The sequence below is a fragment of the Convolutriloba macropyga genome, chromosome 1 (genome assembly GCF_964194025.1).
Source record: "Convolutriloba macropyga chromosome 1, txConMacr16.3, whole genome shotgun sequence".
In the NCBI taxonomy this organism is placed as follows: Eukaryota; Metazoa; Xenacoelomorpha; order Acoela; family Convolutidae; genus Convolutriloba; species Convolutriloba macropyga.
Window position 1 is genome coordinate 15,263,918 of NC_134468.1, and position 26,642 is coordinate 15,290,559.

At 36.8% G+C, this 26,642-nt stretch overlaps 2 protein-coding genes across 2 annotated transcripts in view; both read left to right on the plus strand.

Annotated features, from left to right (window-relative positions):
* The first annotated feature begins 16,567 nt into the window (after window positions 1-16,567).
* LOC142345871 (uncharacterized) overlaps window positions 16,568-26,642 on the plus strand; it is a 372,085-nt gene continuing 362,010 nt past the window's right edge. Inside the window, exon 1 of the mRNA XM_075398304.1 lies at window positions 16,568-16,578. The gene's annotated coding sequence lies outside the window, so the exon portion shown is untranslated. The remainder of the gene's footprint in view (window positions 16,579-26,642) is intronic.
* LOC142335450 (protein transport protein Sec61 subunit alpha-like 1) lies at window positions 23,710-26,131 on the plus strand. The gene has a single exon (XM_075383952.1). It carries the CDS (start codon window positions 23,740-23,742, stop codon window positions 25,168-25,170), a length of 1,431 nt encoding a protein of 476 aa, XP_075240067.1. The 5' UTR covers window positions 23,710-23,739; the 3' UTR covers window positions 25,171-26,131.

A 26,642-nucleotide genomic window follows, 5' to 3' on the forward strand; every position in this document is an offset into this window, starting at 1 on the left:
CATAAACAACATTTTTAATTTTGCTTTTTTTCCATGACGTGGAAAAGAACGTCACAAAAAAGACTAATAATTGAGAAGAATGCGACAACATAGCATAACTATTTTCAGTAAAAATTTAATAAATTTGGGTCGACTGTCCAGCAAGACTTTGAAAACTTGAGCATATGACAGCTGCATTCCTTACAGGCCTCTATTGTTTTTTCAAGTAAATTAACTACCTAAAATATTGAGAAATATTGAGAAAGTGGAGCGTACTTTCTGCTAGCGCTTGAACAAAATACATTTTTACCATTTTTAAATATTTATGAATATTTTATGCATGATACGATTAGTCTTGTAATTATCAAACTTTTATGGTTTACAATTTTCCAGAACTAGGAGGAGGTTTTCAGCGATATAAAAATTCCATTTCCCATTTTTCTTCGGCTAGTTTTATGAAATAAGTGAATTATAACTTTCATAACTGGGATTTAAGTAATCTGATCACAACTGATTTTTAATGAGGCGAAATCACCAAACAAACTGATCAAGCCAAAATAAGGAAACAGCTATCAATGAGCCAGAAACTAATTATGAAAAAACCAGGTGAAGCCTTAATTATCATAAGGGAATTTGAACGAGGTCATGACCACTCGAACCGTTTTGATCGGTACTGATTAATTTTTTATTTGTTCATTAGAAGTTTATAATCTGGACAGGTCTGATCATGCGACATTTTGACAATGAACTGTCTGCAAGTGAAATAAGGATATAATGAAGTGTCATATGCAAATTTGAACAAAGAGCTCGACATGAGTTGGCATAATTGACTGTCCAATAAAGGTGACAATTTCGGACTAAGTGATGGCATCAAAAATTCCATGATATTGAAGATCGTGATAGGGAAAGATATAGGCAATGAAAATTGGCTGTTGTCTGCATATTAACTAGTTTTTTTCTTCTGAACTTTCATTTCCTTGAGATTTTAAGACGGATATCTTTGTAAAGTGAAACACAAAATATCGATCGATACCAATTTCATATTTTATGCAGCATCAAAGAGAGAATAAGCTTGAAAACCTCTGCAGATAACAGGTGTCCTGAAAAAATTTAACTCTTTTTTCCGAGGTTTTTATGGCGTCATATTTCATTGTTAATTGCTATCAATTTTATGCAAGTTTTCGCTTGACCATGCAAATATACTACTCCGATCATTTTTGAATCTGCAAAGGAATTGTTCAGAATTGTGTTTTAGAAGGTAGACATGATAGACATTATAAAGAAGACATGAACAAGAAGAAATAAAAAGAATCAACTGTTTTTGCCAAACAATATCTGTTTTCTTCTTTGGATGACGTTCCCAGGACCTCGGGTGTCGGCTTCTGCGCCTCGGGTGTCCTATGCTGGGCCTCTGGTGTCATCTCTTTTTCGCTGAATCCTGCAAACCGGACAACAAAGAATAAGAAACACAGCAAATATAGTCAGTCTTAAGCACACAGGTGCTTGGGTACCGCCAAATCCAATTTCTAAGAGCACAAGAGCAAAATCAAGTAAGACAATGGTCCGAAAAGGCGCTATTGGGAGCCGGTTGCCCTGGATCACCATGAGTGTTGTCTTCACATACAGAATGCTGGCCTCCAGTGCCGCTTTTTTGCCTCATGGACCTCGGGTTTCATCAGATGATCTCGAAAACTACAATTAGGACAAAAAAAGTGTAACAAAGAGAACAAAAGCAATCCCAAACACACGTGTGCTTTGTTACGCTCAAGCCAAAAGCCTAAGAGCACAACAGCAATTAAAAGCAAAGCTCAGCAAAGCAACACATAGGGCATATGGCAATTTCTTGTTTAATGATTCTGTCTTCGCGTTTTTCTCAGCCACACACAGGCAGAACCCGTTTGAAGATGCTCTCAAATAGATTCAAGCAATTTCATCCAAAGCAAAGAACTCACGAAAGCAAAAAAACTTCCTCTTCCAGATATCCTTCGTCGCCTTTTTCTCCTCGTCAATGTAAAATTGTGGTAGGGTAGGACAACAGGGGACAAATAAAAAGACATTATTTTAGGTTCTTTTGAATTAAAATGTTCCAAAGCTTCTGGACCCTAAACTCATTTGTTGAGCAAAAACTTTTCAATTTGGTTTTTGCGTTCACTTTCCATTTAATCATAAAATAGCTGAGAAGGTTCATTCAACCTCCTGACAAACATTCGTCGTGCGGGCATCGAATGGATGCAGCAAAAAACACGCCAATTTGAAAACAAAGTAGAGCCATAAAACCATTCCAGTGTTCCATTTAAAGTTCTTTGGATTTTGCTATAGAGTTATTTCAAAACTTCTTTCCTCATACTTCGTAAAAGTAACCGATCAGACCTTATATCGAAATCTGGATCGGCACATGTAACAAACAGGGCGACGAGATTAACCTTTACCAAAAAACAACGGCCATGCAGGTGTCACCGGTGTTTTTTCTCCGTTAAGCCTGACAGTCAACTTGTTTTCTCTAATCTGGAGCACTGACATATGAATGTCTTCAACGAGTTTTTTTTCTGCATAGAAGTCAATTCTCCCAATTGGTCTTGGAACATCTCTATCAGACATAGTTCAAAATTGAAGAGGAACAGTGCGCTATTTGTGAGCAAAACTTTAGCTTGAGCAGCAGCCTTAGCTGACCACTAGTGCAGGAATCTTTAACTTCCATTTTAAGAGCCCTACGGAATTATGGTTGAACTAAGAAAGAAGTAGTTAGTTTAAGAAGTAACATTTCCTTTACTTCTTTGAATCTTCTCGCTGATGCTTGAGAAATATTCTCATATTTTGAACCCCAGTCAAATCACCGTTTCCACACAAGCAGTTTTTGTATCAGTTGAAAAATAGTCTCCAGTGTAGTAGGTCAGAAACCGCTCATCGTCTACGATTAGTCTTATAGTGCTAATATGGTTCCTTGTCTTCCTTTGAAACGTCCTCCCATATAATAGCAACAGTTCGGTCGGCCAGAATAATTGGCCGATTCTGTGCAACAACTATCAATTTCCCGCCTAACATCGTCGACCACTCATCGATGGTTCTACTTCTTTTCACCCCGATTTATTTAACCCCCTATAATTTAACCCCGTATATAATCATCCCTCAGTCATTTAACCCCGCAATTTATTCACCCCGAAATCGGTTTAACACCGAAATCTTTAATCTATTTCGGCATCCAAAAGAACAATTAGCAAAGCTAAAGTTCAAAGGACTTAAATAACACAAAACTACTGACCTTCAAGAGTGCGGCATTGAACAGCTTGCGTTTGCTTCAAATCAAAGAATAATGACGAGACTGCTTTTTAGAACAATGCCTTTTATGTTGCACTTTGATTTGAATCAAAAAAGTTCAAAAACTGTCCTAGTCTAGAAGACGGAAGAACGGGTACTTTTCAAATGAAAGGATGAAAGCTAAATTTTAAAACCTACTTTCTGAGCAGGCATAAATTAGCAATTCAAAACAAAATTCAATCGTGTATTTAACAGAATTGCCAATGAAATCCAGATTGATATTTTTGCTAGCAGCTACGCTGTGCAAGCTTCATATCTAAATGTTGCAAAACTGTGTTCCCAATTAGGGGTCCCATCATAGGGTTAACGCCCAGGCTCAAATTCTCTAATGAGTCACGATATGAGGCTTCGACGTAACTCCGTGAGGACGCAAGGAGGGCGCCAACTCAAAAATATTAAGATGGATTTCGAATTTAAATTAACACAAAAACAAACATAATAAAATACACGATAAATACACAATTAAGTCAAACTGACAATAGCCCTGAAAAAATGGATATCAGTTTCATCCCTGTAAATTTGCATCAAGTTTTGCTTTTTCCCTTTCAAATTCTCATACCTCTTATTCTTTGGGAATTTGTGACCGGATGAGGCATTCAAAAAGTTTAATTTTTGCACCGCAGCGTCTTTTTGTAAATTAGTCAAAAGTTTCCAAATTCCGGGATGGGATCCGCTGAATAAGGCTTGTATCCCATAATGCCAGCCCTCAACAGCATTGGTTGTTCTGGTAATTCCCTCAATGGCTGCGTCTCTTTGATTCCATATTTGTGGGGGGAATGTGGCAGGACGGTTTAATAGTGGACACTTGATATAATTTGTTTGGAAATATAAACAAAGCTCGTCTATTTTCTCAATAACGAAGCTATCCAAATTCTGCTGATCCGCCACACTCGTTATTTCCTCGACAATCAATTCAAAAGATTTTTCTATTTGCTCATTTCTTTCGAAAGCTAGAGCAAGGATCATTTTAAACGCCAGGGCCACTTCTTGATTTTCTGACACCAGCTTTTTTAGTCCAAGTTCTCCAATTCTTCTAACAAAATTTTGAGTTAATTGAAAATAAAAGCCCGACAACATTGAAGCTGGATGATGTTTTTGAAAAGCATTAATAGGGGCAATTTCAAAATCCAACAGAACCTTATCCGGCTTACAATCTGGGGCAAAGGTGTCTAAGGCATCAAGTAACCGGCTGTACGTTTTTTCCGTTTTGTTGGGAAGGAGGGCATATAAACAAGCAGGGGCAATACCGAGAACATATACATGAAGGGTGTGTATTTGATAGAAGTTTTTGGGCGATAGTTTAAACGTTCCATCCCCAAGCCAAAACTTGGAGCTTTCGAGAACCGATGTCATATAGGGATCGCCAAAAACTAAAATACGCTCGTTGTCATCTTTTCCGCTGTCATACCGCAAAAACTCTTGAAACTTATCGTGTATATCAAAATGCCGGTCCGATGGCTCATGAACTGACACTGTTTGTATAACGTTTTTTAAGCGCTGCGAGGTTTGTATTAAATTTGGTTTTGACGGCAACGCATACTGGGTCGAAAGAACGTCAGTTACTGGTAAAATTGCGGAAGCTACAACTGCTGCGGGTGTTAGGTTTTCACTCAGCGCTTTAATCTCTTTTATAACTTTTCGTGTGGCCGGCTTTCCAATCGAAGCACTATGATTGTGCTCACCTTTCACGCGAATGAGTTGGTCATCTTTTGTTAAAGCGGAAACGCGGCACTTGTAACTTTGATATTTTGACCAATTCCAGGCAGTTGTAAACTTATTTAATCTTTTAACATAAAACTCATGTCCCTCTACAACTAATATTTCTTTGTTTTTTGAAGAAATAGTAAACTCAAAGTCGGCAGTTATCATGCTGAATTCAAAATGCAATAAAACAGATGGGATCCGTTGAAAAAGGCTTGTATCCCATAATGCCAGCCCTCAACAGCATTGGTTGTTCTGGCAATTCCCTCAATGGCTGCGTCTCTTTGATTCCATATTTGTGGGGGGAATGTGGCAGGACGGTTTAATAGTGGACACTTGATATAATTTGTTTGGAAATATAAACAAAGCTCGTCTATTTTCTCAATAACGAAGCTATCCAAATTCTGCTGATCCGCCACACTCGTTATTTCCTCGACAATCAATTCAAAAGATTTTTCTATTTGCTCACTTCTTTCGAAAGCTAGAGCAAGGATCATTTTAAGCGCCAGGGCCACTTCATGATTTTCTGACACCAGCTTTTTTAGTCCAAGTTCTCCAATTCTTCTAACAAAATTTTGAGTTAATTGAAAATAACAGCCCGACAACATTGAAGCTGGATGATGTTTTTGAAAAGCATTAATAGGGGCAATTTCAAAATCCAACAGAACCTTATCCGGCTTACAATCTGGGGCAAAGGTGTCTAAGGCATCAAGTAATCGGCTGTACGTTTTTTCCGTTTTGTTGGGAAGGAGGGCATATAAACAAGTAGGGGCAATACCGAGAACATATACATGAAAGGTGTGTATTTGATAGAAGTTTTTGGGCGATAATTTAAACGTTCCATCCCCAAGCCAAAACTTGGAGCTTTCGAGAACCGATGTCATATAGGGATCGCCAAAAACTAAAATACGCTCGTTGTCATCTTTTCCGCTGTCGTACCGCAAAAACTCTTGAAACTTATCGTGTATATCAAAATGCCGGTCCGATGGCTCATGAACTGACACTGTTTGTATAACGTTTCTTAAGCGCTGCGAGGTTTGTATTAAATTTGGTTTTGACGGCAACGCATACTGGGTCGAAAGAACGTCAGTTACTGGTAAAATTGCGGAAGCTACAACTGCTGCGGGTGTTAGGTTTTCACTCAGCGCTTTAATCTCTTTTATAACTTTTCGTGTGGCCGGCTTTCCAATCGAAGCACTATGATTGTGCTCTCCATTCACGCGAATGAGTTGGTCATCTTTTGTTAAAGCGGAAACGCGGCACTTGTAACTTTGATATTTTGAGCAATTCCAGGCAGTTGTAAACTTATTTAATCTTTTAACATAAAACTCATGTCCCTCTACAACTAATATTTCTTTGTTTTTTGACGAAATAGTAAACTCAAAGTCGGCAGTTATCATGCTGAATTCAAAATGCAATAAAACAAGAAATGTTCTTGAGTTACGTCCAGTTTTCAATTGCTTTTAATTGCCCCATTAAGGATTAGTTGAGATAACTAATTCGCTAATTGTTATAGTTTTGCATTAAACTGTTGTGTCGTTTGCTCTATTTCCCTGACAATTATGATCCATGAATTTACAGATTAAAATTGGGGTGAAATGATTGAGGTGTGAAAAGCATGTTCACACCTCAGTCATTTCACCCCAATTTTAATCTCCATTAATTAAAATAGAAATAATTGAGGCTTAATTATCCTCAATTATAGGAAGCTTAAAATCGGGGTGAAACAATATAGGGGTTAAATAATTGAGGGGTTAAATGATGTAGGGGTTAAAAAATCGGGGTTAAAATATAGGGGGTTAAAAGAATAGGGGTGAAAAAACAGGACACCCTCATCGATATCCATGTTAATCGGTTTCCAGGCCAGCAAGCCGAAACCAAATGAGTTTCACATGCGCTAGTTGTCATCACACTTGAATCAATATATAGCCTCCAAAACTTGTCGGATTCTATTTGTAATCCGTCACTGTATCCCGAAGAAATTAATTCCTTCATATCAGCGCAAAATTTTTGAAAGGTTTAGTTATTTGTTCAAATTGCTTTACAATCCTGTCTTAGGAGAGTATCAGTAGTCACTCGAGAATCTTGTGTAGCTGTAAATATGAACCTTTCAGCTTGTGCAAAAAAAAGTCCAATTAAAATCTGCAATATATTTTAATAAAAATTTTTTGTATTTGTCGAAGCTAGAAACATAAGAAACTCAGAAATATAAAACTAGAAAAATACGAGATCAAATGAAAAGGAGGCAGGATGGAAATGCTATTTATTACTTCTATAAGACTTAGGCTAGAAAGTAAACAATCAAACAGCCAAATCTAACTCAAACGCTCAAAATACAAGAAAGCACCAACAATCTTACAAAGCAAAATTTGCAATTCAAAACAACTAAGATTTATGCTCAAACAAAACTTGGAACACACGGAAGAATTTGAGTTTATCATAAAGATCGTGGTTAAAGATTTAAGAAATTGAATTTTGAGCAACTTCAATGATATAAAGAACATAAAAATCAAGAAATCAATGGACATTAATTTGAAACCAAGTTTTATGATAAATGATAGAGATTCAATTTTGAGGAAAATCGTCTTCCAAAGAATTATGATGTCGCTATTACTTTAGCTAACTTAAATTAGTGTGAAGTCGATAGTTGATTTTTGGTTTCATCTTTTTAAATTGGCTTCTGCTTTCTCTTTCCGCTTCATTGGCGCCTTTTTTTTGCTTCTTGATAGGCTAGGGGAAGTGTCAAGGGATAATTTTTAGCTACTGTTCCTGTAAAATTTCCTTTCTTTTCTTCCTGATACTTATCCTCAAAACTTGAAAACACTTAATTATTAATGAGAAGTCGAATTGTGCCAGCGCAAACTTTTGAAATAACTCTAAATAACGCAACTTAACGCAACTTTCTGTCTGAAGATGTTCCAGTTTCAGGCCATGAATTCCACATATCTTATTACGCAAGCTTCGCCCAAGCTGAGATGGGTAATTGTATGCTTTTAGCTCCTTAATGTCCTCGTCATTGTGATTAACAGATTTTGGGGCGTAGGCAGCCATGATTTAGATACCCTGGTCTATGCATCGGAGTTAGATTTTTGGCACAAACAAGATCTTCTGCAGCTCACCAAACTAAATGGAGATGGCGCTCGCTCAGAGAATTTAAAATAGGGTTCTTTTGTTAAAATTCGCAAGTGACAAAAATAATCAGAAACAAAAAGATTTGATTAAAAACCGTTTCGCAGTGTTCCACCATGAGGCTTCTTCATTTCTTCTGTTATTTCTGCGAAGCCATGTTACAGTTGCCTTCTCTCTTTTGTACTTGTGCTCAGCAGTCAACTCATCAAACTCTTTGCATGGTGAGTGAGTGCAAATCAAAAGGAAAGCTAGTTTTGACATGTGTTTCTTTGGCATTGTGATTAATATTAAGTGTCGTTGCACATTAGTAGCCTATATTTGTTTTGCTTGTGACAATCTGTTACGAAAAACAACAATGGTGGATTTATTCCTGGGTTGATAAGCTCGCGTTTTTAGGCACCACTATAGCAAGTTTATCATCAATCATGATTTGATATTGCGCCTCAGAAATTTTTGGATTAGAGGATACAGATTTTCTGGCATGATTTTCTGGCATGTTGTTTAAAACAAAAGCATTCCAGTGATTTAAATAAGAGGTCAGAATTTGAAAATTTGTGCTAATGTGCGTGTTATGATTTCCCTCGTCAGTTAAAAATATTGTTGCGTTCATCATTCAGATGAAATAACATGTCTCGATATTTTACGTCCAACTGTTTTTGCTTCGGCAGTTGTACCATTTGGCCGATGAGGACCATTAAATGATACAACCATTAAATTCGCTTCAGCTCCAATTGGTATATGTTTCAAAATTGTTATCCTTCATCTGTCTCTTCGAAAATAATTGAAAATGTTTTTGCATCAAGATTAGTTCTGAAAAATGAACAAAAATTTGACACACTTTCAAATTGAGATTTTGCGGATTTTGAAATTTTTTAATTGATTCGATCAATGCAGGTCATGAACAAAGCGACATAATATAGCCAAAACAATTTCAGAGCTAACACTACCAATAAAAATGGCATAGAAAAGTTTGATGAATGATCTCATTGAAGTTATGTGTCTCGGACTGGGAACAAGAAAAGTGATTAAAACTAGAACTGAATATAGAAAGAAACTAACAAATTCAATAAAGTAGCGCTAATAAAGATCAAAACAATAGAAACATTGGACTAATTATAAAACACATTATGAGTGTGATTCGCAACAACTTTAATATTGGACCAGGATTTACTTGTTTGCATTCATCTTAAATAGGTTTCTATTGTGCTTTTTCTATTATTTACTGTGCCTCCACATACCTTCCCACTTTTGTTTGACATTTAGTAGAATTTTGTTTGTGGCCTTTTTTTTGCTTGGAATTTTGCGTTTGAGAACAGTTGTTTCAAGAATCTTCCTTCAATTGTCCCTGTAAAGAACGAACCCCAGTTGAGAGATCGACTTATGAAAAAACTGTGGATCGACCGATATTGGATATGAAAAGACCGTGTCCGACCGATATTGGGTATGGAAAGACCGTTTATGAAAAGGCTTTAGGTCGACCCTTACTAGGAGATCGACCGTGTATTTAAGGTAGGGAAATAACCCCCCCCCCCCCCCCCCCCCAGGTCGACTTTATAAGTGTTTTCATAAAGTCGACCTCTCAACTAGGGAGTTTCCACATGATTAACTTATTTCAACTAGAGCAACATAGAGCTTATGAAATACATTCAAATATTGATAATATCAAAACTTGTGAACACATGTAGGCTTTTTGTCTGTCGGTGCACATTTCCTGACCTTTTCATGCCTTTTGGTTAGAAAAATAACTTCAGTTGCTTATACCAAAGTTAAATTACACCAAATACCCACTTCATCGAAGCCAGGCTAAACTACAAGAGCCAATATCCGCTGTAAACGCTGTCTACATTTTTGTTGTTTTGATCAAGTTGAGTTGGTGGCCTCCTGTCTCAACCGAACTTTTCTCAATCGAACACTCTTTTCGATTCACCTTCCACATCAATCTCGTCTTCATCTTGACTGCAGGAAGATTTGGTTAGGCTGGTATCAAAATCATCAACCCTGCCGTGATATCAAAGACTGCTTTTTATCTGTACATTAAGCCAAACTTCAAATAAGGTGTAGAAACTAACAAATTGCCGTATTTTCTGCTTTTTATTCGACAAATATTGGAGAGACCCGTCAATATTATAGTCTATTGTTTTCATCAATTTATGCGTCCATATATTGTTATTCAGCAGCAGAATTTTACTGAGTTTTATTTAATGATTATAGCAGTTGAAACAAATTGGAAACAATTATAACACAAATTTACCAAATTTAATCTATCAAATTTAAAATATACCAAATTTAACTTCTACAAATATTTAAGAAAGAGAAGGTTACCGAAAATTTTTTTTGTTGGGGATCAGTTGATGTTCCACTATGCAGACTGTTTTTTGGGTGTTGTCGGATGCCTCAAGCATTGAGAGAGGCTGAATTGAGGCCATCTCAATTTAACCCACCATCAGCTCCTTTTTAAGATTTTGAATGTCGTGCGAATATTCTTAAGTGCCCTGCTTAACCACTGAGTACTTTTACAGAGAGTTTTTCGAGGGAAGTGAACAACTTTGCATTTGGTCTTCTTCAGGTTGTCTATGAAAATTGCTGCACCCCACTTATCAAAATTGGTATCTATTAACTGAATATCATCACTGTTTTCAAGAGAAATAACCACTTGGAAAATCATTTGTTCTGAACTTAAAAATGGAAACATGAAAGATTGAGACAACAAAACATGAGCCATTTGACAATACACTATCCTATGCTATAGAATGCTAAAGACTGAGCTCCAAAGGCCACGCTCTTTATGGTCTCGCTTACAAAATGTTGAACAAAGGCTGATTTCAACTTGATACAGAAGAACAACTGATTTAAATCAATTTAAACGTGAACCAAAAGCTAGGGAAAAGTAAATCGAGCACAACATTTTAGGAAAATTGAAGATACTAGAGATGTCGAAATTTTTATGCCCGGGTCGAGGTGTCAACGCTAGAAATCGCTAAAAAAATGTAAGATTTGCGGTGAATGCGCTAAAAAGATGCAAGAAATGCAAATTTTAGCGTTGAATGCGATGAACGCGGTGAAAAAGAAATAATTCAACACTAAGAAGCGCAAATCTTACGAAAATTCACCGCTAAAAATTACTGTACATTTTTTGCGGTGATTTTTTGCAAGATTTGCGGTTTTTAGCGGTGAAATTTTTATTTTCACCGCCTCACGGTGTTAGCGTTGAATTATTTTTTCGGTGAAATAAAACATTCACCACTAAAATCCGCAACTCTTACAAAATTTCAACGCATTTGTTTTCGTAACGTTCATTGAATCTGATTTAAATTCACAAGAAATATCAAAAAAAGTAAGTGACAGATGGCGCAGTGGAATAAGAAGCTGCTGACATGCCGGAGATGAGAGGTTTGAAATCTTGTACGGCAGCTTCTCTTTTGTAAGAAATCCGGTGAATGCGGTGAAAAAAAATCACCGCTGAAAATCGCAAATCTTACGAAAATTCACCGCTAAAAACCGCAAATTTTACAAAAATTCACCGCTTTCACCGCATTAATCGCAAAAAGATGCGGTCGCTTTGCGGTGAAATTTTTTTTTCCACTATTCACTGCATCTCTTACATTATTTTTCGACCAAACTTCGACTCGGGTACTACAGTAAAACACATAATTTACTAGTATTCGAGCAACTTTACAGCAATGCCCTGACCTGTATAATAAACCAGACTAAAAAAAAAAGAATAACGAAGTCTCAGAATAATACGTAAGAAAATCTAACGCGAGAAAGTCTATTTGAAGAATTGATTTGAGGAATATCTGTTGGTAATCTAAGAGTTTTTACATCAAACCAAAAGGGAATTGAAGCTTAGTTATAAATGTTTATAGAACAAAATAATAAAACGGTGTGAAGAGAAACAGTTCACACTGAATTCTAATCAAATTGAGCTTATAGTGTGTAACTGAAAAATTACAATTACAAAGAAGCTTAGGTTAACTCAATCAAACTTACATAATCATAACATCATAACAAATCATGACCAGAAATCATCAGAACACGCATTCCAATCAAATCCAGTAGAGTTTGATTACAGTTGTGAAACCTCTGTTGTCAACAAGAATAAAAATAAGACCTGTCAATATTCTTCTGCGGTAGCGCCTTGAAAACAGGAACATTGGTTTGCTAATCTTATCGCAAAAAAAACTCTTAGCATTACTATGTTATCAACATTTGTACAATTGTACATATTCTCACTGTCCTGCTGAATCGTGTCCATAGCCCGCCGACAATCACAAGAAAATTTTGATACCCGGAAACAACAAAACCATTTTTACCATTAATTCTGCAGGCTCGAATTTGCTTCCTTGTGGAAGATTTGAATAAATTGTATGTATTATTTTCGTAAAGTTTATTGAATCTGACTTAATTTCACATGATATATCAAAAAATAAGTGACAGATGGCGCAGTGGAATGAGAAGTTGTTGACATGCCGGAGATGAGAGGGAGAGGTTCGAAACCTTGTACGGCCGCTTCTCTTGTGTAAGAAATCTGGTGAAAGTGGTGAAAAAAATTTACCGCTAATAATCGCACAATTTCACCGCTAAAAACCGCAAATCTTACAAAAATTAACCGCTTTCAACGCATTCATCTCAAAAAGATGCGGGCGCTTTGTGGTCAAATTTTTTTTACCGCTATTCGCTGCAAATCTTAAATTATTTTTCGACCAAACCTCGACTCGGGTACTACAATAAAACACATACTTTACTAGTATTCGAGCAATTTTACAGCAATTACCTGACCTGTTTAAAAAAACTCGAATAAAACAATAGCAAAGTCTCAGAAAAATGCGTAAGAAAATCTAACGCAAGAAAATATATTTGAAGAATTGATCTGAGGAGTATCTGTTGGTAATCTAAGCGTTTTTACACCAGACCAATAGGGAATTGAAGCTTAGTTGTAAATATTTATAAAACTAAACAATAGAATGGTGTGAAGAGAAACAGTTCACACTGAATTCTAATCAAATTGAGCTTATAGTTTGTAACTGAAAAATTAGAATTACAAAGAAATTTAGGTTAACTCAATCAAACTTACATAATCAAAACATCATAACAAATCATGAGAACTAGTCATCAGAACACGCAATCCAATCAAACTCAGTAAAATTATGATTACAGTTGTGGAACCTCTGTTTTTAACAAGAAAAAAATTTAGACCTGTCAATATTCTTCTGCGGTAGCGTCTTGAAAATGAGAACATTTGTTTGCTCTTCATATCCCAAAAAAATCTCTTTACTATTTCTATCAATACTCTTTTTATCATCATTTGTACAATTGTAGCTATTCTCAATGTCCTGCTGAATCGTTTCCATAGCCAGCCGACAATAACAAGGCTTACAAAACTACCAATTCGTTGTACTTCCAGCTCTTCCTTTCCGTTTCGTCTGATTTTTCAGTAACACTCAAATGTTGAAAATTTTGATACCCGGAAACAACAAAACCATTTTTACCAGTACTTCTACAGGCTCGAATTTGTTTCGTTATGAAAGATTTGAATAACTTTAAATTACTTGATCATACAACATTTCAACGCACACTTGTCAAATATCGATCAAAAGTGAAATTTTGATTGCATCGGATAACCTTAAAAACCGGTGAACAAAAATTGAACACAGATCAAAAATAGATATCTATTCTGTGCAGCTCAGGGAACCAAAGAAGTTGAAAAGCGTATTGGTAAATCATTGGAAGGCAAATAATTCCCCAAAGTGCAAAACAATCTTTTCTGTGATAGTAAAATCAATGTGAGCTCCACAATGAAATTAAAATCTACGAACAATTATTGAACAACGGTACGTGAAATTGTTTTGCAGCAATTTAATTTAATTAAAGTTAAAGAAGATAAGAAGTTTTGGTTCTAACTACACTTTTTGTAGAACTGACATTTGCACTAATTTGATTAGAGTGGTCACTTTCGACACTTACTACTACTTCAAGAATGAAATAAATTGACTCAGCACTAGTTTAATTAGCCACTCGGTTAGCGCCAATGTTCTTCTTTTTTTCAAAGTAAAGTCATGAACACTGAATAGCTAATCATGCAGTCCCAGCATGATTGCTTAGTGCTTATGATGTTCTGGATTTTTAAAGGTCTCTGCAATTTTGATTTTCATTTTTCTAGATTTGAATATTTGTTTAGCTTTTGTGATTACGCTTGATTTCGTAAATCTGGACCTTTGACCATTCTTTCTGTTCTACACATGTGATGTCAGTTAGTTTCGACTTAACTGGTTAAATTTTTTAAAAAAGATTGGTTGTTGGCAGTTTCTTTGTAGCCGATTTTCGTGGAGTATTGCCTGTTTTTGTAATCCAATTGGAAGCTCTACAGATAAAATTAAAATTGAGCAACACTTATATAAAGACTGAACATGGCGTGCAGCTAGTTAATTTAAAGCGAGATAAGATGAACAGCTTTAGTTCTAATGACACTTTTTAATAGTACTGCCACGTAAACAACCTTGATTACTTTTGTCAATTTTGGCACTGGCTACTACATCAGGAACACAACCGCGCGTCGATCCGCAACGATTTTGCGGTTGGACGAGCGGAAAAGCCATTGTGATTCTTTGATTTTGAATAAAATTCACGAATACAGGACAGCTGATCATGCAGTACCAGGATGATTTATTTGTCATCTTGGCCTTCTCTACTCTTAATATTCTCTGCTTTTTTCAAATTTGGTTTTCTAACATTGAGTGTTTGTTAGTTATTGTGTATATGCTCGAGCTCATTAACCCAATTGGCCGTTCTTTTTTTGTTCTGCACTTGTTTTATCTGTTAGTGTAGGTTTAGCGGCTTTACTGATTTGAGGAAGATTGATTATTTGCAGTTTGTTAATAGTCGTTTATCCAGGAGTCTTGTCCCATTTTGGTTAAAAATGTGTCATCAGGTCAAAACCGTTTCTCTAACGGACAACACAATCTTTTCTGTGAAAATGTATGTTTTGTAGCCTATGCAGATAGAACTAAAATAGATGATCATTTGCATACCGTCTTCAAACGAATGAGTTTTGCAATAAGTTAAATCAAATCTACAGAAGATGAAACGCTTAGATCGAATTACTTTTTTACTATTAGTGTCTTTTAAATTATTTTAATTAGATTTAAGTTTTCGGCAAAAACTACTACTTAAGAAAATGCACCATTAACTTAGACGCTAGTTGAAGTCGATATGCAGGAAGCACCATAGCACTTCTTTGCTTTCAATTAAGAATCATTAATCCTGGCTACCTGACGCTGCAATTCCAGGATGAGTGCTTTGGGCAAATTTTGATGGAAAGTACAATTTTGATTGCATCCGATAACATTGAATAAACACGGAAAAAACGAGCAAAAACAGTTTGAAAATAGAGCCCTATTCTGCGCAGCTCAAGGAATCACAGAAAACGAAAAGCGCAAATAGCACAGTCAAGTAACTGCGCTGGACCCACTGGTTAGTCATCGGAAGGCAAAGGATTCCCCAACGCACAACACAATATTTTCTGTGATGACAAATTCAATGTAAGCTACACAGAGAGATTTAAAACCCATGAAAACTTATTGAACGGTTCCACGTGAACTTTGCTTGCAGCAAGTTACTTTACAGTTAAAGAATATGAGAAATTTTATTAAAATGACACTTTTACTAGTACTGCCGTTTGCTCTACTTTGATTAAAGTTCTAATTTTTTTAAATTTAATACTACTTCAAGAATAACAATTTTAGCTTAACATTAGTTTAATTTGACACTCGAGAAGCGCCAATGTGCCTCTTTTATTTCAAAGAAAAGTCATAAGTGCTGAATAGTTAATCCTGCAATTACAGTTTGATTGCTTTGTGCTCAACGCGTTCTGTTTTCTTAAAGTTCTCTGTCGTTTTTTTCCTTTTTCTAGATTTGAGTACTTTTATGCATTTGTGATTATACTTGATTTCATTAACCTAAACTTTGGGCCAATTATCTGTTCTACAATTATGATGTCAGTTAGTGTCAAGCTAACGGTTTTAATACTTTGAGAATGATTGATCATTTGCAGTTTAGTTGTTGCCGAATTTTGGAGTCTAGCTGTTAATCTCATTGGTAGTTCTACAGATAGAATTGAAATTGGCGAACAATTTTATAAAGAATCCAAGTGAATGTGGTTTGCAGCTAATTAAATTAAAGTTACAGAAGATGAACAGCTGTGGTTCCAATTACACTTTCACTAGTATTGCCATTTCTTCTACCTTGAAAAGTGTTGTCACTTTTAGCAAAGAGTTCTATTTTAAAAATTACACCATTTAGCTAAGGCATAGTTGAATTCGACAAGCGGAAAGCACCAATGTGCTTCTTTGATTTCAGATTATATTCATGAATACTGGGTAGCTAATCAAGCAGCTCCAGGATTATTATCTCTGCCATTTTTGCAGTAGGCTTCTTGACTTTGAATTCTTATTAAATCTTAATGATTTTGGTCGATTTCAACAATCTGCTCTATTGGTCAAATTTTCTGCATCTGACAGGTTTGTTAAAGTTCGGTTTTCTCGGAATCTTGTCCTGTCTTGGTTCTAAAATGGTCCTTCCATTGTAACCTTTACACACAACACAACAGATTTTTCTTTCTGTTCCACTAAATTCATGGTAAGCATTACAGATAGAATCAAAATCGATGAACTTTTATATTACGAATCAGCATGAACTTGGTTTGGAGCACTTTAAATCGTCATTAAAAAAGATAAGACAATTTGGTAACGCAGATGATATCCTCAAAATGAGTCAAAAGACAACCAAGTCTACAGATTTGAACACTTTACTACACTTCAAATTAATGAATTCCAAAATAATCTCAAAAGAATTTAAAATTTCCAACTATTTTCTGATGAACTTCAGCTCCAAGAAATTTTTGCAGAATCAGATCAACAAACATTTAACTGTTCAAACGATTTTTCGAGATCGTATTGAAGGCCGTTTGCGAGCGAAATAACCCTAAGCAGACTTTGCGAAGCAAAAATTTATCAAAAAGATTTACATAACAAAGATTTTATCAAAATTCTAGCAAACTTGAACTTCTCTTAAACTTAGCAGAACCACAAAGAAATCCTTAAGCATCCTCGTTAATTCTTTATCATTAAAAAAAATTGCTCATACTTCTGGTTTCTGGTAGACCAGTGAAATAGTTCTAAACTACAAAGTCGGCGAAGCACCATAAATTACACAATTTCTTCCAAAAAACTTATCATGTTGTATTTCAAAAATGTTTGCAAATATAATCTTCCAAAAAATCGAAGGGCAGTTAGACGGTTTTTGCGTGAACCCCTGTACGAGTTTGGACCTCAAAGATTGGCAATCATACAATTTTTGAGCTTCCTCAATCAATAGAACACTGAAATTGACTCCAACACATTTGAAGAATTCTTTTTTCTTTTAGCTCGGCTTCAAAAAGGCCTTTGATAGAGAGCCACATTGAAGAGTCTATGAAAAATTTGCAAACATGTTTACCTGGGACAACGCAATGCAGATGATTGCTGGGTACTGCAAAAAAAAGAGGACATTGTATGAAGATATGATAGTCCGATCAGACATATAGCAGTTGGGTCCCTCAAGAGTCATTACTGGATTCAGTTCTCTTTCTGGTAGACATAAATGATATGTCAACCAACACAGGACATTGTCAAACGTCTGGTTATGTCAAAGATTATAAATTACTCTGCAAATATTTCAGATTACAGCAAGATCACCTCGAAGTACTAACTACGTGGTGTGGTACAAACGAGATGGGTTTTGATGAAAGCAATTGTCCAATGTTGCGCATCAGTAATAGCTTCGATTTTAATATCAGAGACAAAATAATATTTGACACAACACAAAAAAGTCTAAAAATAATGTTCGCAAACAACCTCAAATAGTGCAAAATTTTAGTCAGGAGAAAATCCAAAGCCTTAAATCCCTCAGGGTACTGACATGTAATATCCATTACAAGACGTCAAAAAAATATGAACGCAAATATGGAATATGTAGTCCTAGTTGTAACGTAGTTTCCAAGTTTGGTACGGGATCGAATCAGATCTACTGGTCACTGAGAAATTACAGAACTTGCTACAAGATGGATATCGGGAACTGAACATCAATTCGACCTAATGATTCTCTTATGTACTACAGGGGGAGCGGTTCCATTGTAGTTTGGTCTTGACTTCATTATCTTCTGCAATTGGGAAAATCACTGGATATAGGTCCTGTACACAACGTTGTTGAAAATCAGCACCGGTTGGTCCCGACATAAACAACAAAGTACGTTTTTCGATTCCTGCAAGCTGGAAAATTCCGTTTCTTCAGGAAGACTGTTGGCAACTTAGGAAGTTCAGAAAAACAAATTTCCTCCTAATTTTCCAATAATTCTCATTAAAGCCCCCACCCCAGTTTAATGGTCTGATAACCTATAGCCCCCCCCCCCCATCATGGTAAATTTGCTATTATGGGGTGGCTATAATGTGACAGACAAGATTTCTCGATCCCTAATTTTGGAATTTTTAGTAATGTGCTTTTTACTCAGTCATATTGGTGTTCAAAGGTTTGCATCGTTGGAAGACAATATGTGGAATTTAGACAAAAAGAGCAGGTCCTTGAGTTGAAAAAACATAGGAGGAGGAAGCTTTTCTAGTAAGAAGAAGAAGAAGCAAAGTGATGAATCTTAAGCTTGTACTACTGTATGTGGAGGGGTGTTTTCATTGATTGACATTTTAAAAAAAATTCCGGTCTTTCCCATCATAGCCCCCATAAAAGTATAATGACCATGATTGGGAGAGTTTATTGTATTTCTGGCCACTGAGCGGGGGCGTTACAAACGGATGACTCAAACTTTTAGCTATGTCTCATTACTCTTCCTACAAGACACCCCACAAAATTTAGATCGGCGTCCTGACAACTCGAGTCAACCTAAGAATAAGCAGTTATTTTGGTAATTGCGCTGGAATTGAAAAGGTGTTTTGTTTCAACCCTCTAAGTTTCAAGGGCAATAATGGAAAAATCAATTCTTGCTGCTCGCATGTTTTTCACTTTTCGCATATTTTCAGGGAACAATGGGTTATAAGTTTTTGCAATTTCTGAAGCCCTTCTCTGCTGTCATTCCCGAGGTTGCCAAGCCGATGCAAAAAAATCAGTAAAGATTTTTCGGCATGAGGACGAGGGGAGTGCTTCCTTGGTAGTTCGGCCTTGATTGCTCTATCTTCTACAAACGGGAAAGTCACAGAATATAGATCATAACCTGGTTGAACGACAAAAACAGGCGGTCCCAAATAAACGACAAAGTACTTTTTTTGAGTCACAAAGGCTGAAAAAAGCTTTTTCAGGCTACTTTTGAAAACTTGGGAAGTTCAGGAATAAAAGTTTTTAAATTTTCTACTAATTCTCATTAAAGCCCCCACCCCAGCTTACTGGTCAGAAAACCTATAGCCCTCCCCCCTTCAATCTTAGAAAATATACCATAATGGAATTTTGCGTAATCCACTTTTTACTCTGGCATATTGGTGTTTAAGGGTTTCCATCAAAGAAAGACAATAAGTAGAGTTTAGACAATAAGAGTAAGTCATCGAGCTATAAAAAACATAAGATAGGACATAGTGTTTTCTTTAAATCGTTGTCTCCATCGATGATACTTGCGACTTGACTTCATGAAATTGACTTTTCCAATTCCAGCGACGTCTACTGCTTTGCAGATAAAATTTGTGTGCATTACATCCTTTGTTATGCTGTTATGTCAATTGCGTGACTTATATCACTCAAAAAAATGACGTCTGAAATCACTTAAAAAACTTTTAAATTTTATGAAAATCTACTAGTTAATGATCAATAGTGTGCATCCTAATAGTGGCAAACGTATCCGCCCTAATTCTCGTGCTTTAAAGTCTTGAGATTTTGATTTCGAATAATTTTAATTTAATTTTAAAAAAGCTGCATTAGGGCTTTTTCCTTATAGAGCAGAGCGGATGTGTCTCATAAAAATGACAGTCCGAATCTACCTAAAAAATCTAGTCGTCTAATAAAGGACTGGTGGTCAATCTGTCTATCTTAGTTCTTTAGTTGTTTCCGTTCATGGAGTGCCACAATTGTCTATCGTGGCTTTTTTCAGACAATTGACGGCTATGTTTGACGTTTAAAAAATTTTCTAGCTTTTCGCACTGTAGCCCCACCCCCCCATGAAAGTAGAGTCCCCCAATTACCATGATTGGGAGGGGGGCTATGGGATATCTGACCACTAAGCTGGGGGTGTTAATCGGAAAGACCCAAATTTTTAGCGTTTCATTTTTCTTCCTGCAAGACACCCACCCATTGCTAGATCGGCGTCCTTCATTGAGAATTCGAGTCAACCTCATTATAACCAGTTATTTTGGTATATGCACTGGAATTGAAAAAGGGGTTTTGTTTCAACCCGACTACGCTTCGGTGGCTATAATGGAAAGACCAATTTTTGGTCCTTGCGTGTTTTTCACTTCGCATATTTTCAGGGAACAATGGGTTTTAAATTTTTTGAATTTCTGAAGCCGTTCTCTGCTGTCATTCTCGATGTTGCGAAGCCGGAGCAAAAAATTCAGTTAAGGTTGTTTGGCATGAAAACGAGGTTAGTGCTTCCTTGGTTATTTTGGTAATTGCACTGGAATTGAAAAAGTGTTTTGTTTCAATCCTCTAACATTCAAGGGCAATAATGGAAAAATCAATTCTTGCTGCTCGCATGTTTTTCACTTTTCGCATATTTTCAGGGAACAATGGGTTATAAGTTTTTGCAATTTCTGAAGCCCTTCTCTGCTGTCATTCCCGAGGTTGCCAAGCCGATGCAAAAAAATCAGTAAAGATTTTTCGGCATGAGGACGAGGGGAGTGCTTCCTTGGTAGTTCGGCCTTGATTGCTCTATCTTCTGCAAACGGGAAAGTCACAGAATATAGATCATAACCTGGTTGAACGACAAAAACAGGCGGCCGAAATAAACGACAAAGTACTTTTTTTGAGTCGCAAAGGCTGGAAAAAGCTTTTTCAGGTTACTTTTGAAAACTTGGGGAAGTTCAGGAATACTAGTTTTTAAATTTTCTACTAATTCTCATTAAAGCCCCCACCCCAGCTTACTGGTCAGAAAACCTATAGCCCTCCCCCCTTCAATCTTAGAAAAAATACCATAATGGAATTTTGAGTAATCCACTTTTTACTCTGGCATATTGGTGTTTAAGGGTTTCCATCAATGAAAGACAATAAGTAGAGTTTAGACAATAAGAGTCAGTCATCGAGTTATAAAAAACATAAGAGAGGACATCGTGTTTTTTTTAAATCGTTGTCTCCATCGATGATACTTGCTACTTGACTTCATGAAATTGACTTTTTCAATTCCAGCGACGTCTACTGCTTTGCAGATGAAGTTTGTGTGCATTACATCCTTTGTTATGCTGTTATCTCAATTGCGTGACTTATATCATTAAAAAAATGACGTCTGAAATCACTTAAAGAACTTTTAAAATTTATGAAAATCTACTAGTTAATGATCAATAGTGTGCATCCTAATAGTGGCAAACGTATCCGCCCTAATTTTTGAGTTTTGAAGTCTTGAGATTTTGATTTCGAATAATTTTAATTTAATTTTAAAAAAGCTGCATTAGGGCTTTTTCCTTATAGAGCAGAGCGGATGTGTCTCATAAAAATGACAGTTCGAATCTAACAAAAATCTAGTCGTCTAATCAAGGACTGGTGGTCAATCTGTCTATCTTAGTTCTTTAGTTGATTCCGTTCATGGAGTGCCACAAGTGTCTATCGTGGCTTTTTTTCCGACAATTGACCGCTATGTTTGACGTTTAAGAAAATTTTCTAGCTTTTCGCACTGTAGCCCCCACCCCCATGAAAGTAGAGTCCCCCAATTACCATGATTGGGAGGGGGGCTATAGGATATCTGGCCATTAAGCTGGGGGTGTTAATGGGAAAGACCCATATTTTTAGCATTTTCTCATTTTTCTTCCTGCAAGACGCCAACCCATTGCTAGATCGGCGTCCTTCATTGAGATTTTGAGTCAACCTCCTTATAACCAGTTATTTTGGTGATTGCACTTGGATTGAAAAGGAGGTTTTGTTTCAAACCTCTAAGACTCAGGGGCAAAAATGGAAAAACCAATTCTTGCTCCGTGATTGTTTTTCACTTTTCGCATATTTTCAGGGAACAATTGGTTTTAAATTTTTGGAAATTCTGAAGCCGTTCTCTGCTGTCATTCCCGATCTTGCGAAGCCGAAGCAAAAAATTCAGTTAAAATTTTTTGGCATGAAGACGAGGTTAGTGTTTCCTTGGTTGTTTGGCCTTGATTGCTCTATCTTCTACAATCGGGAAAGTCACAGAATATAGATCATAACCTGGTTGAACGACAAAAACAGGCGGCCGAAATAAACGACAAAGTACTTTTTTTGAGTCGCAAAGGCTGGAAAAAGCTTTTTCAGGCTACTTTTGAAAACTTGGGGAAGTTCAGGAATACAAGTTTTTAAATTTTCTACTAATTCTCATTAAAGCCCCCACCCCAGCTTACTGGTGAGATAACCTATAGCCCTCCCCCCTTCAATCTTAGAAAAAATACCATATTGGAATTTTGAGTAATCCACTTTTTACTCTGGCATATTGGTGTTCAAGGGTTTCCATCAATGAAAGACAATAAGTAGAGTTTAGACAATAAGAGTAAGTCATCGAGCTAAAAAAACAAGAGTGGATATCGTGTTTTTTTTTAAATCGTTGTCTCCATCAATGATACTCCCGACTTGACTTCATGAAATTGACTTTTTCAAATCCAGCGACGTCTACTGCTTTGCAGATAAAGTTTGTGTGCATTACATCCTTTGTTATGCTGTTATGTCAATTGCGTGACTTATATCACTCAAAAAAATGACGTCTGAAATCACTTAAAAAACTTTTAAATTTTATGAAAATCTACTAGTTAATGATCAATAGTGTGCATCCTAATAGTGGCAAACGTATCCGCCCTAATTCTCGTGCTTTAAAGTCTTGAGATTTTGATTTCGAATAATTTTAATTTAATTTTAAAAAAGCTGCATTAGGGCTTTTTCCTTATAGAGCAGAGCGGATGTGTCTCATAAAAATGACAGTCCGAATCTACCTAAAAAATCTAGTCGTCTAATAAAGGACTGGTGGTCAATCTGTCTATCTTAGTTCTTTAGTTTGTTTCCGTTCATGGAGTGCCACAATTGTCTATCGTGGCTTTTTTCAGACAATTGACGGCTATGTTTGACGTTTAAAAAATTTTCTAGCTTTTCGCACTGTAGCCCCACCCCCCCATGAAAGTAGAGTCCCCCAATTACCATGATTGGGAGGGGGGCTATGGGATATCTGACCACTAAGCTGGGGGTGTTAATCGGAAAGACCCAAATTTTTAGCGTTTCATTTTTCTTCCTGCAAGACACCCACCCATTGCTAGATCGGCGTCCTTCATTGAGAATTCGAGTCAACCTCATTATAACCAGTTATTTTGGTATATGCACTGGAATTGAAAAAGGGGTTTTGTTTCAACCCGACTACGCTTCGGTGGCTATAATGGAAAGACCAATTTTTGGTCCTTGCGTGTTTTTCACTTCGCATATTTTCAGGGAACAATGGGTTTTAAATTTTTGGAATTTCTGAAGCCGTTCTGTGCTGTCATACCCGAGGTTGCGAAGCCGGAGCGAAAAATTCAGTTTCGTGAAAAAGTTTTATGGACGGCTATAACTCTCTTTATCTTTTTGGTATGTTGTCAAATTCCTTTATTTGGTATAATGTCATCGGATTCTGCCGATCCGTTTTACTGGATGCGAGTTATCATGGCCTCAAACCGAGGAACTTTGATGGAACTGGGTATATCACCCATCGTGACTTCATCTTTGATCATGCAGCTGCTCGCAGGAGCTAAAGTGATCGAGGTGGGAGACACCCCAAAAGATCGAGCTTTGTTCAACGGCGCGCAAAAACTCTTCGGCATGATTATCACCCTGGGCCAGGCTATAGTGTACGTAATGACGGGCATGTACGGTGATCCGTACAGCATCGGAGCTGGTGTTTGTCTTCTGATTGTGATTCAACTTTTCGTCTCTGGATTGTTGGTGTTGCTTCTTGATGAGCTTCTACAGAAAGGATACGGTCTTGGGTCTGGCATTTCACTCTTCATTGCCACAAATATCTGCGAGACTATCGTCTGGAAGGCATTTAGTCCTGCGACTATCAATACTGGAAGAGGGACAGAATTTGAGGGAGCTATAATTGCCCTATTTCATTTGTTGGCGACCCGAAATGACAAAGTGCGGGCTCTGAGGGAAGCGTTCTACCGACAAAATCTGCCCAACTTAATGAACCTTGTTGCTACAGTCTTTGTCTTCGCTGTTGTAATCTACTTCCAAGGATTCCGAGTCGATCTGCCGATCAAGTCAGCCCGATACAGAGGACAGAACTCCTCGTATCCAATTAAGTTGTTCTACACGTCTAACATCCCCATTATCCTCCAGAGTGCTCTGGTCTCGAACTTGTACTTCATTTCTCAAATGTTATCAGTTCGGTTCGGAGGCAATTTCTTTGTCAATCTTCTTGGAACCTGGACTGAAGGCGGGGCTGGTGGACCTGCACGTAGTTACCCAACTGGTGGCTTGTGCTATTACTTGTCACCCCCTGAAGACCTCGAACATATGATGACTGACCCTATCCACGCCCTGTTGTATATCACTTTTATGTTAGGCTCTTGCGCATTTTTCTCGAAGACCTGGATCGATGTTTCTGGATCTTCAGCTAAGGATGTCGCCAAGCAGCTAAAAGAGCAATCGATGGTGATGCGAGGATTCCGAGAGACCTCAATGGTGAAGGAGTTGAACAGATACATTCCCACTGCGGCGGCTTTTGGAGGTCTGTGTATTGGAGCTTTGTCGGTGATGGCGGATCTCCTAGGAGCAATCGGGAGTGGAACTGGTATCTTACTTGCGGTTACCATTATCTATCAATACTTCGAGATCTTTGTCAAGGAGCAGGCGGAGGTGGGAAGCATGGGAGCACTTCTGTTCTAATTGGAACCAGCCATTTTGAACCTTGATCAGTGTACATACATGTACTAGTTAAATGTAAATGCAACTATCACGGCTTACGACAATGTTACATGTGAGACCAAGACCGACCATGACTATGTTAATGCATTCATTGACTGTGGTACATTACTTACTGCTGAGTTTTGTTGCTTTCATATTCTAAGAATTGAAACCCTTTAAGTATTTTCCTATACACGAAGCCTCATCGTAACCTCGAATCATCATTGTACAGCTGTGTTTAAGCTAGCTGCTTTTAAATTTGTTCCATAATCCTATATCTTAGGTTTCAAGGGTTATTTTGTCTGATGTCTCTCTACAAGCTACAAATTCTTTGGGACGAGCTTTGATTAAATATGAGCGAGTCTAAGACGCGCTTGACATTCAATGCTGATTGAATAATATTTCAAGTCAAAGCGCTTCTTAGTACCATAACTAATTGCTTGTACTGGCCATATTTAAGTGAAATTTATAAATCCAACTGCGCAAAATGATGCTTTCATGCACAAAAGTGCAGTTGTATTCAAAATAGAATATATTTGTCATCTTGCTATTTTCATTTAGTAAAACAATAAGCACTTGACGTATATATATTCTCCCAATGCTGAACTGAGATGGCAAATATTCCAAACACAAAGTGTTATGTAACCAATTTGTTACGTGTCGTTGTGACGTGAAATATTATGTAGAAGTGAAGCAGCATACATTGTGTGGTGTTACGTAATAACTACTGCGGTTGCAACCGATTAACATTTGAACAGCTGTTGTTGATTTTGCGTGTGAGTGCACTATAGATGCAGAGTATACTGAAATGCAGAATACGCTGGAATCGACTTTGCTTATCGATGTTGGAATGATTGTTGCTGTTTCAGTGTATATTTTAAGTAATTAATGGATAAAAGTTTATATAGCAAAATGGTTGAAGCTTAATAAAAGTGTTTAAATATTTTTATTTGCTCGAAGGGAAGGGAAGTAATTTTTTGAAGAGTGGCGCAAAATGCTTGGATCATGTTCGCCGGAAAATTCTATGCGTAATAGTGACTTTTACGACATTTGACTTTTTCCTGTGCTTGTGCGCGCATCAGGAATTTTTCGCGTAATCAAGATTTTTCTCGAGCGGTTTTAAGCAAGAAGTCAGTTGAGCAATCTGATTGGTAGACGTTTCAAAACAAACGAGGGATAAAAGTAGTTGTTCCAAAATTTTAGTCGCTGGTCGAGCATACTAGATGTTCAAGGAATTTGAATTGTAAAAAAAAACTAGTTCAAAATTCCATTTTAAAAAATCTTAGAGAACAACTATTTGATAACATTTTGTAATTCTTCTGCATTTTCACTTGCTCTCAGGCTACCTTTGGCACAATTATTTTTAATTCTGGCGGGAGGAAAAGAAGAGTTTATTTCAAGTAATCAATAACTGTGACTTGGCAAATAAATTATTTTCTAACTCTTACGCTCTT